Source organism: Oratosquilla oratoria, chromosome 41 (genome assembly GCF_046742065.1).
Source record: "Oratosquilla oratoria isolate Oo_2021 chromosome 41, ASM4674206v1, whole genome shotgun sequence".
Taxonomy (NCBI): Eukaryota; Metazoa; Arthropoda; class Malacostraca; order Stomatopoda; family Squillidae; genus Oratosquilla; species Oratosquilla oratoria.
This window is the reverse complement of record NC_134817.1, coordinates 28,920,227-28,938,925: the sequence shown is the minus strand read 5'-3', so window position 1 is coordinate 28,938,925 and position 18,699 is coordinate 28,920,227. Positions and strand designations below refer to the sequence as shown.

Here is an 18,699-nt window from a genome sequence, read left to right as displayed (position 1 = left end):
ACCTGCAATAATTGAAAATTACTAAAAATTGTGCAGACATTTGTGAATAGATATCACTAATGCGACTTGTCCTTATATCATGATCACCAGACGATTTATCAAACCTACGGTCATCTTCTCTATAGCAAAGTAGAGAGAGAGAGAAAGGCAAAAACCTAGTCATCTAGAATATGACAGTATAATGTAGAGTACAACAGTTTTAGTTTTAAGTCTACTATTGGCGCTATTGTTTACGTATCAAACCTGAAATTTAACATAAACAGCAACGCTAAATGAAAATCACTAACAATGGAACAATACCGTATGTCAATTCGTGTGGCATTGATTATGGCCATATGCAGTGGAAGTATAGGAAACAAAGAATGCGGTGAAGGTCTTGGAGATAGTGGAAATTCACAAACCTGTGACAGTCAAGTAAAGGAGCGAGTTGCCCATCTCGGTACAAGTCATATGTACAAGAAAGGTAATTTGAGATAGTACCACGTAAACAAAAGCGTTTAAAGCTAGACGTTTCTGGTTTAAATTTTTAATTTAAAAATATAAATGGCACATTTTCTCGTAATTATTAGAACCCTATAAATGGAAATGCCAGGAAATCTTCAGAATGGCTGCCTAGCTTTAATCTTTATAACAGTAACAGTTACAATATTCAATAACATACTTGGTATAGTCACATTTAATCTTTTAAAACATTACATGAGCTGCATAGCATGATATTATATGCAAAGTTAATGTTATTAATCTATACCACAGCATTAAATGTTACCATGCTTTTTTTTAGGAATTTGTATTAACATTAATTTTATTTTGTGTTTTGTATGCTTTGACTTGGCCATCTCCCCTACAAAGTCAAAGGGGAAAGTGTTGTTTGGTATATGTATGTATATAAAAGTATTTCTATTTTTATGAATGAACAACTTTTAGTAAAATTCCTGAATAACACACAGATATTCAACTTAAAACTTATGTTAACCAATAGCTCCTAACCTAATATAAATTTAACTTAACCTAACATAATATAACTCTTGTGTAGAAAAAATATATGTTTCAAATGTAAAAAAGAAAACAGAAGAATGTGTGTGTATGACTAGAATAAAAACCCAACTTTTGAATTTTGCCCTATATATTTTACTTTGGGATTTATAATGATAAAATAAAAATGCATTATTTTTTAGATATCAACAGCAAGTGGTCACATTACATGCTACAAGTGGAAAATGCATATTCAGCATACAAGCCATGCAATGACAGCAGGTGCTTTTATGGACTGATAAAAAAAGACCTGAAGCCCTTCAAGGATGGCATTTTCCAGGACATGATTGAGGATGCAAAAGACAGGTAATTGTTTCCCCATTTATATGCATATGCAAGTATTATGGATCAATGATAAATATTTTCTTGTGATAGTATAAGGCACATGTCAGAGCAAATCATTCTCTGCTATATATCATCATATTTAAACATCCTGGAGATGCATCTGTAAAGTGTGTCTTTATACCAGGCCAAAGAGATTTATCAGCCTTAATAATTTTTCCTTCACTAATTCCATAGATCATTCAAGGAGTTTAGGGAGTGTTAGTGTGGGGCATTGTAGGATTAGGTGCACTATGTCTTCTGTGTGGTGGTTGCATCTAGGGCTATGAATCTGTGACAATACCTATTCTGTGTAGGTACTGTTGTATGATTGGTCATACAATGTATGATTGTATCATCAAAATCTCTCAAGAATTGACTGATTATAACTTATGCAATCAGTACTCCATTGTTGTTACTATTCATAACATATAATTTTGCTTTGCAGAGGAACCTGGTATCAGATAATAAATCACAAGCTGTACCGAGAGCTTGAATGTATGTTTCCATCACGATGTAGTGGCATTGAGCATTTTATACTCAAGGTAAAGATGACAGAGGAAAGCAACTGTATATACCTGCCTATTAGTTGTATTTTGTTTCATAGATGATTGTATCCAGTTATTGCATTGTGTGTAATGTGCTTGTATAACTTGGTGGATGGATATTTGGGTCATGTGTTTACTGCACAGTATTAGCCACAGGATTAGACATAGGGCCATGAGTACCTCTCGGAGTGAATGTGTAGGCCAGCAAAACCAATTTACCTAATCCAAAAATTTCATTTATATAATGTACATTAAAGTCACTTACCACAATTGTTGATATGATTTATTTGGCATTGTATAGTTTGTGACTTCAGGGGGGAGGGAAGGATGGTGGATGGGAGTGGAATGTGTGGGAGTGGGTATAAGCCTTTTGACTTTGGAGATCTCCCTGGTAAGGGGGAAAAAAGCCCTTAGTATATAGATAGATATAGTTTGTGCTTAATTCTTACTATTCATAAAGTAATATGTTCATCTTTCCTCCCTGAGACTCTGGTGTATTAATTTTTGATTACCATGTTCTTGGTGAGTGGCTCCCTATTTTTCAGTACTTTCATCACTCCTTCTTCCATTTTATCTTGTTCTTCACTTTTCTTTTGTTCCATAATCTTTCTTTGTTGAATTTTTTCCTCTTGAATTGTTATCCATCTTCTCAGCACCTCTTTGATATCCTTTTTCATTTGACTTGGTCCTAGTATTATTATCCTCCAGTTTTTTTATTTTCTATATTGTCTTACAAGGTGATAAAGTTCTCACTTCTGTTCAGCAGTAATTACTTTATCTGAGTTTCTAACAATTTAGATTTAGATTCATGTGATGAAATTAATGCATTCAGATATTCATATCCATGCATATGTTACTAACAGTCTGGAGCTCATACAAGGATTTATTTATTTTATATATATATATATATATATATATATATATTCTTCTTCTTTCTTTCTTTTCTTTTCTTTTCTTCTTGTGGACAGTATTGCACTGAGGAGCTAGAGTCATAGAGATAGGGAAGGAGGGATGAAAAAAAGGTTGCAGAATGGAGGGATAGAAGATAAAAGTGATTATTTTTTTGGATTTTTATTGCATGGAGGGAAATTTCACCATTTCATTTCTTTCTCAAAATATAGAATATGATTTCTATCCTTGTCTTCACCAGAAAGCTTCTTGTAGGGTTGATTGATGATATAAAGAATGGCCATTCCCCATATAAGTGAGAGTGCAACTTTTGTATATGGATCTTCATATGTTAGTGCTTTGATCTGTTATTTAGGGTTTGGGGAGGGGAGCTCATGTGTGAAGAGGTTGAATAGTGTGTGAGAAAGTATTGCCCTATGTGGTATCCTGTTGTACAGTCTCATGATCTTCAATGAAATTAATTTTTGGGACACTACTTTCTCTTTCCACATTTAGTTGGGATGACTGTTCATAATAACTTTTGGCTGGGCTATTAAAGTTAAATCATCTGCCTATGTGAAAGTTTTAAAATTGCATTCATGATTTTTGGTGGGAAGGTCATATATAAATTCAGTTTCCCATACTGATTTTTGAAACAGTTTGGAACAAGAAGCTAGGACAACATAAAGCTAAGTTTGTCCAGTAGAACCACGGAGATTAGACCCTATGAGTATAACTTATTTTGTATATTACAGTTAGGTAATTACACCTGACAAAGGCTGTAGTTTTCTTCACCTAATGGTAGATAGCCTTACTACATGTGGCTTGTACCCACTATTCAAATTACTGGAACTTTTGGGTAGCACCTCATATGTATCAAGGGGATGTCAAAGGCTTTGTTTATATCTACAACTACCATTACTCTTCTATTTGTTGAGTGAGGTTATTGAGTAGTGTGCTTATGGAGTGGTCTTCCTTGATTCCATGTTGATTAGGTGAGGCTGGTATGTATGTTTTTTTGTTTTTTTGTTTTTCTTTCTTTCTTTCTTTCTTTCTTTTTCCAGGATCAGTTTATCCATCAATTTAGTTCTGGTGGCTAGGAGCAACATTGGTCTTTATGACACAAAATATTCTAGTGACTTAATTGGTTTCAATTTGGAGATTATATGGAGCCTTTTCCATATTCTTTGTATACAATTTTGTGCCCAGGAATATGACTGTGAGAGCCAATATTACTTTAGTTCCAGATGTTTTGATTTGTAGTTTCAGGTAAAATAATACAATGGAAATTGTGTTGTATCCTAAGGAATCTATTCACTGGTCATGGCTCTTTTCTATATATTTCAGATTATTGATAAGATACCTAACATGGACCTCATCATAAATACCCGAGATTGGCCTCAGATCAATCGTCATTTTGTGAAGAAACTTCCAGTGTTTTCATTCAGTAAAGTGAGTAGTAATGCTGAGCCTAGGATCTCTCTCTATCAACTTCAACTGTTTCTTACACTTTTTCCCATAAGGAGGGTAGACAAATGGCAATTGCTCCCCACCCCCTACCACTTTCAGTTAGTGATATAGAAACAGTCACACTAATACAACACAGACAATAGTTCAAAGTTTCTTCTTGGAGAGATCTGTAAGAGGAACCAAGGACTTGTCATCCACTGTCAGGCTCTGGGTTTTCAACTTATTGAAACTTGAGGCAACTGTTAATTGATTTAAACTTCAGGTAACAATGATAATTATATTTGTGTACATTTCATGTATGTGTGTGTGTATGTTTTTTATTTGTTTATTATTATTGTTGTTATTTAATACTATGTATATATTTTTTATTTATTAATTTATTATTATTTTCTAGACTTCAGAGTACATAGATATCACCTACCCTGCCTGGACATTTTGGGAAGGAGGGCCTGCCATAAGCCTTTACCCCATGGGGCTTGGACGCTGGGATTTGCACCGTAAATCCATCACCCAGGAAGCAGAAAATTATCCATGGGAAAAGAAGAAACCTATTGCTTTTTTTAGGTATGGGGGGAAAAAATCTCGTGTACAATAGATTTTTTCTTTATTTTTATTTCTATATAGAAATGAGGAGGTGAGGAGAAGAATGGGGGTGGAAAGGGAGTTGGGAGATAGGGTTGATGAAAGAGTATTAGGATGGTTTGGACACATGGAAAGAATGAGTGAAGGAAGACTAGTAAAAGAGGTATGGAAGGCAGATGTGGAGGGAGTGATCATAAGGGGACGTCCTAGGATGAGGTGGATGGATGGGGTGAAGGGGGCTTTGGGGAAGAGGGGAATGTCTGTTGAGGAAGGACGGGAGAGGACAGAAGACAGGTGAATAGAGAATGGTTGTATATGGATAATGTTGTGATGCATGAGGTGGAATGGGCGGGAGGATGGTGGGGTGAGGTAGTATGTGTGAGCAAAATTTGACGCAGCCCGAAGGGATTTCTCCCCGTCTTCTCCTTTTATGCATGGGGGGACGGAGAGGGTGGGTCGCCGATTTAATGAAGCGGACTTGCTGTGGATGTGCTGTGTCTTGCGACACTGCTTCTGACCCAGGGCAGTGGACAAGGTGCAGGGATGACCCGTCATACAGGAGGTGCTAAGATAAGAGGGAGGGTGGAGGGGTGTGGAGTGCATTCAGGGATAGAATGGGTGGGAATGATTTTATGCCTTTTCCTTTTTGGCTACCTCCCTTGTAAGGGGGATAAAGCCTTGGTATATGTATGTATATATATATATATTTTCTTAGCTTAAAATTTTTGAGGGGATGAGAGAGGGGGTGGGTTGCCATGTAATGAGACATTGTGTGTAAAGAAAGCAGTGGATGGAGGACTGGGAGCTAAAATGGTGTATGGTGGGGACAATTGTTTTGGATGGATGAAGGGTGGGTATGTAGTTTGACTTAGCTACCCCCTCACAAGAGGGAAAGGGTCTTTTGGTATATGCATGTGTTTATGTACATCAGAGTAATTTTTCATCCAGTCTTGTAGATCACTGTAAGTTTCTTATAAAAATTTCTTTGGTGTATAGGCATATTGTATAAAACGAGTTAACAGAAGAAATCCAAGTATCATATAGGTGGTTGGAGTACTTTGAGGAAATTCTTTATGTAAGTGTAAGCAAAGAAGTTGAAATGTCATTACTATAGAAAGCAGGAGGACTGAAAAGGGCATCAGTGAAAAAGGAGAGGATGCATTGGGAGTCGAAATACGGGAATGTAGTCGAGGTGGACTAGATGAGTGTCAGGATGATTAAAAAGAAGTAAGACAATGAGAGAGTGGTTGGTATGGTTAGTGATTATGTGTAATATATGTTACAAGAGAAGAGAAGAAGGGAACCTGAAGACTGAAAGAAAGGATGAATAGTACCAATTTATAAGAATTGCAAGCTTATAGGGACTATAGAGGTATTAGAATCTTGAGTATCCTAGGGAAACTGTTTGGCAGAATCATAATAAAAAGTAGATGAATGAAGTAGAGGAATGTAGTTTTCAGAAAGGAAGAAATTATGTAGATCATTTTCATTCTACAGACAGTTCAGTGAGAAAACATAAGAAAGGGAAGCTATTGTGCCTGTGTTTTGTGGTTCTGGAGAAGGCATATCTTATAGTAGATATACATAAGTGGAGAGTATGGTGGCTGGAGGTAAGATGCAGGATAGATGGTAGTTTGAGTTCTATTAGGAGAGTCAGCATGTGATATCTAAGGGCATATGGTCTTAGATCCTGATCTTCAACGCAAGCATTAATGCCTGGCCACCTGGAGAGAGTGGTAGTAAATGGATAAGGAAATTATACAAAAAGGATTTCTTTTTGTCTGCTCCATATGTTTCTGGAGTGGGTAAGGAGTAGGGGAGGGTTGCCATAAGATGAAGCTGTGGGGTAAACCAACTTTAGAGGTGCTGTCTTGCTACATCATATTTGACTTGAGCAGTGTAGCAGGGGACAGGGATGACCCATTATCTTCAAGGAGCTAAGATGGAAGGGACAACAAATGGGTTTTTGGATGGATGTGGGATTGGTATAGAGTGGATGTGCACTTTGAATTGCCACCCCTGTTAAAAAGGGGGAAAGGGCTCATTGGTATATGAATGTATATGGATATGCACAAGTGCCCTTGGACCAGCAATGTGTACCTGTAAGTAATGGTCCTGAAAGGCCTGAGAGAATCATCTTCCGGCATCTCATCTTCAAAACTTGTCAATGTCCTCATTTCCATCTGGAGTGTTAGTTTTGATAGGCTGAAAATAATTCTCCAGACCAGGCCCAATATCTCTTTGTCATCGTCATCAGCATTTATTTCACTTTTTTACACAAGGAACACTGACAGCTGGTGACTCCTGCTAGTATAAACTGGTGACATAGAAACTGCCTCACACTGATACAACACAAATAATGGATCCAAAGTCTCCTCCAGGATTTAATGTATTAATGCATCTTTAAATTGCAGGGGTTCAAGAACGAGTGCAGAGAGAGATCCACTTGTATATTTATCCCGTGAAAACCCAGAGCTCGTCGATGCTCAATACACCAAAAATCAAGCCTGGAAGTCTGATGCTGTAAGATATGACATTTTGATCATTTACAACCCAAGGGTTGTTCTCAGCTCAATAGAATTCTATGGCATTAGCCATGATAGTCCTTAGAGATAACCACTTCATCCTATGAATCTATGAATTATAAAATTTCATAGTAGTAGTTTGTGTAATAACTAGATAATTTGTATTGTTATATAAGTAAAAATGTCCTTACTCAGCATTATGTTATTGAGTTTTTGTGTAGAATACATTTTGGCTACTTACCAATGTTTGGTTGATTTTTTTCTTTACATTTTTTATTTTGATCTATTTTATTATTTATTATTTTTATTTATTTATTGTTATTATTATTATTATTATTTTATTTATTATTATTATTATTTTTTTCTCCAAATTTCAGGACACTCTATATGCACCACCAGCTCAAGAGGTGTCTTTGGAATCCCATTGTCACTACAAATACCTCTTCAACTTCCGGGGTGTGGCAGCAAGTTTTCGATTCAAACATCTCTTTCTTTGTCAGTCTTTAGTGTTTCATGTTGGAGATGAGTGGATTGAGTTCTTCTACCACAAGATGAAGCCATGGGTTCACTATATTCCTGTTCCTGTGGATGCTACAAAAGATAAGATAAAGTATGTAGTTTTGTATATACTTTGCAAAGTTTGGTCTTTTATACAAACTCATGCCAAAGGTCCTTGCCCCTTTGCAAAGGGAGTAGCCCAGGCAAGGCATACACCCATCTTTCACCCAGCTCACACCTATATCACATCATTTATTGTCCCTTTTATCTTAGCTCCTTGTGGATGAAGGATAATTTGTGTCCCCGTCTTCTGCTCAGGTCAAAGGAAACGCAGCATGACACAAAATAAAGAATATAGTGATCATCAGGTTTAAGGAAATATTTTAAAGGTCAACTGAGAAGGTTTTAGATTTCTTTATTTTTTGTTATTTCATGCATGAAAATATAACTTAGAAGAAGTTAGAACACTAAAATGCACGTTTCTAGCATTTTATAGTCTTGATTTTATCCAAATAGCATGATCTTAAAAGTGCCTGGTAGCAGATGAACTTGTCAATGTCGTAGTTACATTTTCCACTGCTAGGGCAACTGATGACGTGAGTATTGCCAGCACACAGTGAGCGACACTGTGGGGATTTCACATCTAGTGAAGAAGATTTATCGGATTTGGATACCCTCTCATGTTCCAATGTGGGTACAGTACAGGGATACATGTACAAACCAATTTGGATATCCAAACAAGACTCAACTGATGAAGAGCATATCAAGAGCAAAGAATCTTCAGAGGATGAATGGCCAGAACAAGCAGGAAATAATCACCACCACACCAGACCAAACATATGATTTCGTTGGTTTGTCATCAGATGTGTGGATGAAGGTTTGAAGGCATGAAATAGTAGGCCTAATACCTAGCAGACGTTGATGGGCCTGGCCCTATCTACCAGGCCCCAGCATGCCCAGCAGGGCTGGTTTTGATTTTATTTTGTTGGAAAAACATCCACACGACCACCAAGATGACCATGTCCACAGTGCATTGATAGATCATCAGTTCATGCAGAGAGATTACCACGTTAGAAAATTTAATAAAGATTTCTTCTACTTGTTCATAGGCCTATGGCATGAATACTATAGGCCTAACCATGCTAACCTCCTTGCATGAACAGATAAACTATCCATGCACTATGGACGTGGTCATCTTGGTGGTCATGTGGATGTTTTTCCAACAAAATAAAACCAAAACCAGCCCTGCTGGTCATGCTGGGGCCTGGTAGATAGGGCCAGGCCCATCAATGTCTGTTAGGTATTAGGCTTACTATTTCATGCCTTCAAACCGTCATCCGCACATCTGATGACAAACCAAGGAAATCATGTGTCTGGTCTGGTGTTGGTGGTTATTTCCTGCTCGTTCTGGGAATTCATCCTCTGAAGATTCTTTGCTCTCGACATGTTCTTTGTCAGTTGAGTCTTGTTTCAATATCTGAATTGGTTTGTGCATGTATCCTTGTACCATACCCACATTGGAACATGAGAGGGCATCCAAATCTAATAAATTTTCTTCACTTGATGTGAAATCCCCATCATGTTGCTTGCTGTGTGCTGGCAATACTCTGATGTCATCAGTTGCCCTAGCGGTGGAAAATGTAACTACGACATTGAAAAGTTCATCTGCTACCAGGCACTTTTAAGATCATGCTATTTGGATAAAATCAAGACTATAAAATGCTAGAAACATGCATTTTAGTGTTCTAACTTCTAAGTTATATTTTCATGCATGAAATAAAAAATAAAGAAATCTAAAACCTTCTCAGTTGACCTTTAAAGAGGTATAATGAAAGTAAATCATATATTTGTATTTAGAGAGGAAACAGTGGTTAAGTGTGAATGTAAGGTGAAGATAGGTGTGTAATGTCACTTTTATTTTACTGCATTATACAAATTGTGTCATTTACTTGAGCTACCACCAAGCAAATTTATTCAGATAAAGGAAACCCTCATTACAGCAAGTGGATTAAAAAATCTTAGGTCTATAATGATTAAACATTTCCTTTGCATTTTGGATTTTATGCCTTTGTTTTTTGGCTACCTTCCTTGTAAGGGGGAAATACCCTTTGGTATATGAGTATGTATATAGTTGAAGGTTCTGAGATACTCTACATCCTTTGCCAGCCATTTCTAGTCATTGTTGTGCATTTCTGTTTTGATGATGTTCTCACTGACTTCATACACATATACCAAAGGCTTTTTCCCCTTACAAGGGAGGTAACCAAAAAACAAAGGCAAAAACACTACTCCCACCCATTCCATCCCCACACACTCCACCCTCATCCACCCCCCTCCCTCCCTCTTTTCTTGGCTCCTCCTGGATGACAGGTCATCCTTGCATCTTGCCCACTGCTCTGGGTTAGATTCAATGTCACAAGACACAGCACATCCACAGCAAGGCTGCTTCATTAAACCAGCATCCCCCCCCTCCTCTGTCTCCTCATGCAGAAATGGAGAAGACAGGGAAGGATCCCTTTGGGCTGCATCAACTTATTTTTCTTACATACTCCATCACCCCCCATCCCCCACCAACTCCCCCGCATGCATCACAGCATCATCTATACAGAATTATTCTCCATAAATTATTAAATTATTTTCCATAGATAGGGGGATTACCATATGGTGAAGTGGTGAAGGTAAACCAGCTCAGGCTGTCAGGCCCTCTATTTGACCTGAGTGGTGTGGTGATGGACAGGGATGAGTCTTCACCCATGAAGTGTTGAGATGTGTTAGTGATGGTGGTGGTGGTGGGGTGGGCGGGGGGGGGGGGGTTAGTTGTGTCTTTCTTTTGATTGTGTATGAAGTTGGTGTGTGCTACAAGGAGAGATGCATTTGTTTAGTTATACTCATGAATTTTGGAAACAGATTTTCTTGAGTACAAATTTTATAATTAGATATTGATACAATATTTCTTCACTGAAAAATCTATGGGCTAACCAGAATGCCATTAGTAGATACCATGGAATCACAAGTCTCCTTAAAAGAGGCCTGAGGCAATAGGATGATTGTGAGCAAAAGATGTGTTTAGAGCTATTGAACCAATCAGGATACTAATAGTCACTGAAGCCTAACCTTATCACAAGTTTTATAGTTATTGTTTCTCTATTTTTACAGAGAGCTCATCAATTTTGCAGTAGAAAATGATGATCTTGCCAGAGAGATTGCTGACAGAGGTAACAGATTCATAAGAGACCATCTCAGAATGAACAATATACTTGGCTACTGGAAGAAATTGTTGTTAAGTTATAGTAAACTTATTAAGTATGAACCCATGAGAAATTTTAGTTTACATGAGATAAGGAAATTATAATTTAAATCATGTTTGATAAAATGTGTCTTTCCAAAAAGTTTTAACCTGATCTGCTACCTAACAACAGTGCTTATTGATCTTATAATTATGAATACCCAGTGAATAATTTCTTCAAAATAACTAAAGACAAAAACAATTTGCATTTTGGAAATATGAATTTAATTTTGTTTTCTATATATCAAAGAGCAAGGTGGGACCAATGATGAGTGTACAAGTTGTGGTCCTACAAGAGGACCACAAGGAAATCATCTTGCCACATGTCTTCAAAACCTGTCAACAACATCATCATCTGGAGGTGTACCACAAAGGGACTAATGTTCAGTCTTCAGATTGGGTCCAGGATATCTCCATTAGTTTTTTATTTCTTCTACCTTTTCATATGGAGAGAGCTGATAGCCAGTGACTACTGTGCTAAGAGTGAGAGCAAGGGAAAAGTGTGTGGATGGGGCAAATCAAACCATAAGTGCTTGTAGTTAGGATATTCAATAAGAGAAAAAGTGTGTGACAGAATGTTGGAGGAGAAAGTATTAAGTAAGAAGATGACATTTTCCATGAAAGGGTGCATTGAGGATAAATTGATAATGTTGCTGGGAAAATTATGAGGTACAAGCTGCACATGGTTTAAGTGGGATGGAGTGAAAGGAGTGAAAATTTTCCTTTCCCATACCAAGCTTTATGGGTAAAACCTGACTTGACGAAATAAGATGAAGAAAAAAAAAAAGAAGGAAGAGTATATATTTATTCATTGGTATGAGAGGACAAATGATGAATATCAGCATTATTGCCTTAATTTTTAATGACTGAAAAAACACAGTCCCTTTGTGGCTGTCGACAATCCTTAGGACCTCTCACAGATCTCTTTTGGAAGAAACTGTGTGCTGTAGTCTATGTTATATTAAATTAGGTCAGTTTCTTTGATGTTGGTTTATAGTAATAGAAGGAGGAGGGTAGTTGCTATTCGTCAGTTGTTGTTGTGTGTAAAGTTGGAGGATATACAAAATTTTTAGAAGGAGCTTGGGCCCAATAGAAAGACCAAGACAAAGGTGAGGGTATTGATGAATTTTGAAGTTGAGCACCAAGGAGATGATTCTCCCTGATGTCTGCCTCACAAGATCACACCATGCAGGCACCCATTATTGGTCCTGGTCCTGATCCTGGTCCTGGTTGTCGTATAAATAGATCATAATGTACATATAAGCTCAGAAACTGAGTTGGGTGCTAAATTAAAATATTTGTCATAAAAAATCCACCTCTTCCTTTTTAAATTAAAATAACAATAATGATATTAATATAAATGATGATGGTGTTGATGGTTCAATAAGTAATTTAACAGTATTATGGAAAGGAGTGGGTTGGGGATGGTGGGGGTTAGGGAGTGGTTATGTGTGAATGATATTTTGACACAGACGAAAGGGATTTCTCCCTGTCTTCTTTTTGTGCATGAGGGGATGGAGAGGGGGGTCGCCGATTAAATAAAGTGGCCTTGCTGTGGATGTGCTGTGTCTTGCTGCATTGCTTCTGACCCAGGGCAATGGGCAAGATGCAGGGATGACCTGTCATCCAGGAGGAGCCAAGAAAAAAGGGAGGGAGGGAGGGGTGGTGAATAGGAGGAAGCCCTTGGTATATGTATGTATGGAATTAGGTAAAAGTACATGACTATCATATTTAAAACACAAGCTTACCAGATACTTCAACTTCACATGTAAGACCTAGTGTTTTTTTTTCTATCTCATAGAAAAAAATATGCTATATATACATGAAAAATTAGTTCTTATTGAGTGTTGAGTGCATAGAAAACAAATCTACTGGTGCATAAGGAGATACTGGACACCTATTTGTTGCTTAGTATGTGAAATTGGCAGTTTTATTCAAAGATACATTTTTTGCTTATTTACCACACATCAAATACAGGAGAGCAAAATGACTTGTAAATTTTGACATATTCCTGTATCCATTCTTAGGTAAAGCCACAGAACAGGTAACAAGCTCAGTGATTAAAATCTATCTATATACCAAAGGGTTTCCCCCTTTATAAATGAGGTAACAAAGTCAAAAGGCACCCACCACCCTTTCCTCCCTCTCATCTTATCTTCTTGTGCATGATGGGTGATGAAAATGGTTGAAGTATGAAACAAGCTACCCTGAAACAGTGTATGCTGGTGTTGTTCTTCAGATTTATGATTTTCTTGTATCATTGTGCCTTTCATTTGCCAGCTTCATTGATTTTAAATACTGTACAGTTGAAATCACAGAACAGTTTACACCTCAGAGAAGAATATAAGTGATGTACAAAAGATTTATGTAATATATATACATACATACATATACCAAAGGCTTTTTCCCCCTTACATGGGGGGGGGTAGCTGAACAGAAAAAGTTATAGAAATCACTCCCACCCATTTTCATTTCCCATATATTCCACTCCCCTCTGTCCTCCTCCCTCCCTCCTATCTTATATATATATATGTAGTTTTTGATACAGCAAGGCTGCTTCATTGGTTCTGACCCAGGTCAGTGGGCAAGATGCAGGGATGACCCATCATCCAGAAGAAGCCAAGATGACAGGGAGGGAAGGTTGGTGAATTGGGGTCAAATGGGTGGGGATAAAAGGGGGGAGAGTGGAATTATGCTTTTTTATTTTGTCTACCTCCTTTGTAAGGGGGGAAAAGCCCTTGGTATATGTATGTATGTAGTTTAGAAAGTTAATAGAATTCAGTTTATTTGTGCATAAATGTTTTATATAATTCAAAAGATGCACCATGTACCATAAAAATATGTCCCAGAGTTGGTATACTTTTGAGTAATACACCTGGGTAATAGGTTAAGTAGTACACCTTGTGACAATAACTGTCATATGCCAGTAACTTGACATACCTAAAACAAAGAAAAGTGAAGCAAGCCTCAGTCAGAGTTGTGATGTATAGATGAATTAATAAGAGCATGAAAGGAGGAACATTTGTAATTTTGTCTAGAGCTTCAGCTAGAGAAAGGAAGTACAAATGGTGGTGATAGGAGAACTGAAGTAGAAGTACAAGAGAGAATACAAATTTATGAACTGGAAATTTAATTAGACTAAAAGTGAAAGGGTTTGAGAGAAATTGTGTCTGACCTTGGCCAACTGTATATGATTGAGCACTAACAACCAATGATCATTCAGCTTTGTAAATAAATGCTGTCAAAGACTGATTTGATGAATCAGATATTGTTGTTCATAAGATCTTGTAGTGTCATTCTGTTTATTGTTTACACAGACTTAGTACAAAGTTATGCCTTGATTTAGTCTGGTTAATTACATTTTGCATTACAATGTAAGATTCTCACAAACCAAAGCTTAAGGAGCTCAAGTACTTAATGTTTACTCCTCCAAAGGTGGTAGCCCACTTTATTTTGAAAATATGCCAAATGGAACCCCACCCAATTTATTTTGTATTATCTTTGGTGTATACATACCACTAACAAACAAGAAAATATAATGAATTATTTTGAAGTTGAAATTTCTCTCACTCTACTCCCCTACATTTTTGGGTGTCATTGTATTATCACATTTTATTTTGAAACTAATAATTCTATTGATTTTTAACCACTTCCATTGAAAGTGGCTTGAAAACCATCACAACACTGTTATTACCCTGTCCTTTGGGTAAGGAGCTAGGGAAGAGGGGAAGAGTGTAAGTTCACAGTATTATCCATAAATCAGGCCATACTAGCCATGGGAGTCTTTCAGGAGGGTAATAACTCAATCATGAGTCCATTATGCCATGACTGGTGAGTCACACACACACACACTTGTATGTATGCATACACTTGGATTTTCAACAAGGTATATTACAAGCTACTATGGAAATTGGAGCATGTTGGAAGACTACTAGAAGTGTGTTTTTTTTTATTGGATGAAGGATTTCCTAAAAGACCTGCACATGAGAACAGTAAAGGATAAGATTTCAAGGAATTCATTGACCAAGAGTCCCACAAGGGTCAGTAATAACACCTAAGGTGTTCTTGATAGTAAATGGGATTGCAGAAGGTATAGCAAGCTACAAAAATGTGTGCAGATAATACAAAGATCATGAAAAGAACAGTGATAAGACAGATTGCAAATTGTTACATGATTTAAGCAGTATATATGCCTGAAGACAAGTGTGGAAAATGAACATATTACAAAAAAGGCAAAGTGTAGGAAATGGGTGAAAACCAATAAAAGACTCATTTAATTACTCATTGTGAAATCATAGTTACAAAATCTAAAGAAATGTAGGATCTGGAAGTGTAGGTCATGGATAACTTGCCACCTGACATACACATTAGCAAGATTGAAGATATGCAGATTTGAACAAAAAAAGTAGCTATCCTTTGGGCAGATGAGATGAAAAAAAAATCATAGAATGCCTGACTTGCTGTTTAATATAAAGTGGTGGTGTGATCGCTGCACAAAATAAAGGATATAAGTAAGATCAAGAGAACACAGCCATGAACAATTAGATTGGTTCCCAGCCTTGCAAATAAAATGTCAAAGGAAATATTAAAAGTACTGGGCCTGCCATCATTAAAGGAGTAGAGAGAGGTGACATGATCTCAATGTTAAGGTAATTGTATAGACAAAACTGACAGAAAATATCTTGGTCTATGCGGGAGGGGACCATGAAGTCATGAGAATAGAGTGAAGATGTCAGATGATCTCGAGAAACATTTTTTCCCGTAAATATGTATCAACTGGAACGACCGAGAGAGTGATATAATTAAAGCTAAAACCATGAGCAATTTTAAAACTACATATGGATGGAGAAAGAATTATACGAACGTAGTTATTTTCTCTCGTACTACTATGAATAGAGATGCTCACTGGACATATTTCTGATTTCGTGTTTTCTCCAATTAGTTGTTTGTATTGTTCGGGGTGTTGTGTTCTCGAATTGGCGTCATAGGTGCTTTATGACGTAAGCTCGCTTAGTCATGGGGCTGTGCGTGGGCGTTTTCCTGAATCATCTGCGTGGTTCACACTGCCTGCTGAAACACGTAGACACTCCCACTTACGTCATCGTGATGTAAACGGGCAAACATTGGCATTGTTACATTTCGATGAATAAGGTATAGAAGGTTGATATATAAAATAGTGTATATATATATATATATGTATATATATATATATATATATATATATATATATGTATATATATATATATATATATATATATATATATATACAAGATATAGAAACATGGAAAATGAAATATAGTGTTTCGATTAATAAGATATAGGAAATGAAAAAAGTCCTGGTCTTGGTGAAATTGGCGTCATAGGTGCTTTATGACGTAAGCTCGCTTAGTCATGGGGCTGTGCGTGGGCGTTTTCCTGAATCATCTGCGTGGTTCACACTGCCTGCTGAAACACGTAGACACTCCCACTTACGTCATCGTGATGTAAACGGGCAAACATTGGCATTGTTACATTTCGATGAATAAGGTATAGAAGGTTGATATATAAAATAGTGTATATATATATATATATGTATATATATATATATGTATATATATATATATATATATATATACAAGATATAGAAACATGGAAAATGAAATATAGTGTTTCGATTAACAAGATATAGGAAATGAAAAAAGTCCTGGTCTTGGTGAAATGAGGGGGCATGGCGTCAACACCAGTCGTTTCTTTACATCTTGTTGAAAAAATATTGTTGGGGATTTCATATATTCGCAGAAGTGTTTCATGTAAATATACAGTAATCTGTTCACTTTAGTTGACAATCTCGGAGATCATGGTATCATACGAACCCCAGAATCCATGATTTCGGACCCAGTCTGTGTGACTTCATTCATGATACCTCCCTGCTTGTTGACGAGCTATGTAAAATTAGACTTTGGTTACCCACGTGGGCCAACGTAAGATGCCAAGAAGGCGTTTCAAGAGAACAAACCGTGCCAAGGTCCTGTGGTTAAAAATATATATTCACATTGGGTGTTTTAAAATACATAGTACCTGTAATATTTGAGTGGATGAATCCAAACTGTAAATATATGAAATTATCGCCTCAAATGGAAAGAGTCTGCGGATTCAGGCACTGTGTACGCCAATAATAAACCCCTCCTTGTGCTTATATTTTAGGACACCACGTTGCGCCATGATGCAAAGAGAGGGTCATGTGGTCAAGACACGGTTTCATAGAATATACAGAAGACCAAAGTTCTGTGATCATACTAGGAATCCCATAATAATGTGCTCACAATTGCATGTGTGTGGTTATTCCGTATGTCCACGCACATGTACGGATCTCTTGATACATCTTTGAAAGCTAAAGATCTCTTTTTTTTCACTATGTACTCGTGACCTCTTAATACTCTCGTCCCATGGCATTTTTTTTTTTTTTTATGAAGTTATCAGTTTTATCCACTCCTTTCACGTAACCCTCATTTTGTTTTCGTTGGTGACGGATCTATCATCTACGCTGGCGATCAATATGGCTGTTTTATTTATTTATTTTCAATCTTATATCTTTCATTTCGTGCGAAGACCACGCCATCGCTGCATACTCATTTGGGGGTGGATTAGCCGAGTCACTCATATTATCCGCAAACAGCCTTAATAGCTCGCTGTTTTTTTTACAAGGATTACAAAGGCGGAGCATGCCGACAGGAGACCTTTTGATCCATATCTAGGTCGGATGCGAAAAAAAAATCATATTAATAATAAAACAATAAATAAAAACTATAATAATGTAAATAACAAATAAATGCATAGGTATAGTTAAATAATAAACAAACAGGTAAATAGTAAATAATAATAAATTGACGAGTTACCCATGGCCAACCTCCTCTGTTTCTGTCACTGTTTCACCCCCCGCTGAGTCAGTGTTATGGCGCAGTACATGCTGCAGATCCGACGGACATCTTGCAAGTTGGCATGGACACTAGTTTTAGATTATGTCTGTTGGATACCGTCTGAACGAGGTGATCAACGAAGGTTGGGCTATCATAATGATTATAATAATAGTAAACAATGAAGATTATGATGATAATGATAATAATAGCAATAATAATTATGATCTGCAATTGTCAACTCCCTCAATACAATGTGATACTCTCTCACATATACACACGTGACGATGGCGCAGTGGTAGCGTTCGCAATAGCTACTACAGTTGCACGAGTTCGAAATTCGCCCAGGCCTGGGCAGGGAGGTATAACGTCACAGCATTACCCATAAATTAGTCACATGAGGTCTCATCCGGATCGATCACGAATCTAACTCGTGATCCTAGACCATGGTGGTGAATCACACACACACACAGGACACGGAAAGAAAATCAAGAAAGACAGCTATAGAAGAGATCTGAAAAAGAAAAGCTTTCCTTACAGAGTAATAGACAGTTGGAACAAGTTAGATGAGAAAGTGGTGTGTGCAAAAACAATACATGAATTTAAAAATAAAATTAAGATAAAATGAGATATGAAGACGGGACAATACGAGTATA

The 18,699-nt window shown here is 37.1% G+C and overlaps 1 protein-coding gene across 1 annotated transcript; it reads left to right on the top strand.

Moving 5' to 3' along the window:
• The first annotated feature begins 202 nt into the window (after positions 1–202).
• On the top strand, positions 203–14,716 carry LOC143021097 (O-glucosyltransferase rumi homolog). The gene is made up of 8 exons (XM_076178379.1): positions 203–463; positions 1,176–1,338; positions 1,802–1,898; positions 4,137–4,241; positions 4,654–4,823; positions 7,256–7,364; positions 7,744–7,976; positions 11,021–14,716. Exons 1-8 carry the CDS (start codon positions 289–291, stop codon positions 11,214–11,216), a joined length of 1,248 nt encoding a protein of 415 aa, XP_076034494.1. The 5' UTR covers positions 203–288; the 3' UTR covers positions 11,217–14,716.
• The last annotated feature ends 3,983 nt before the right edge of the window (positions 14,717–18,699 follow it).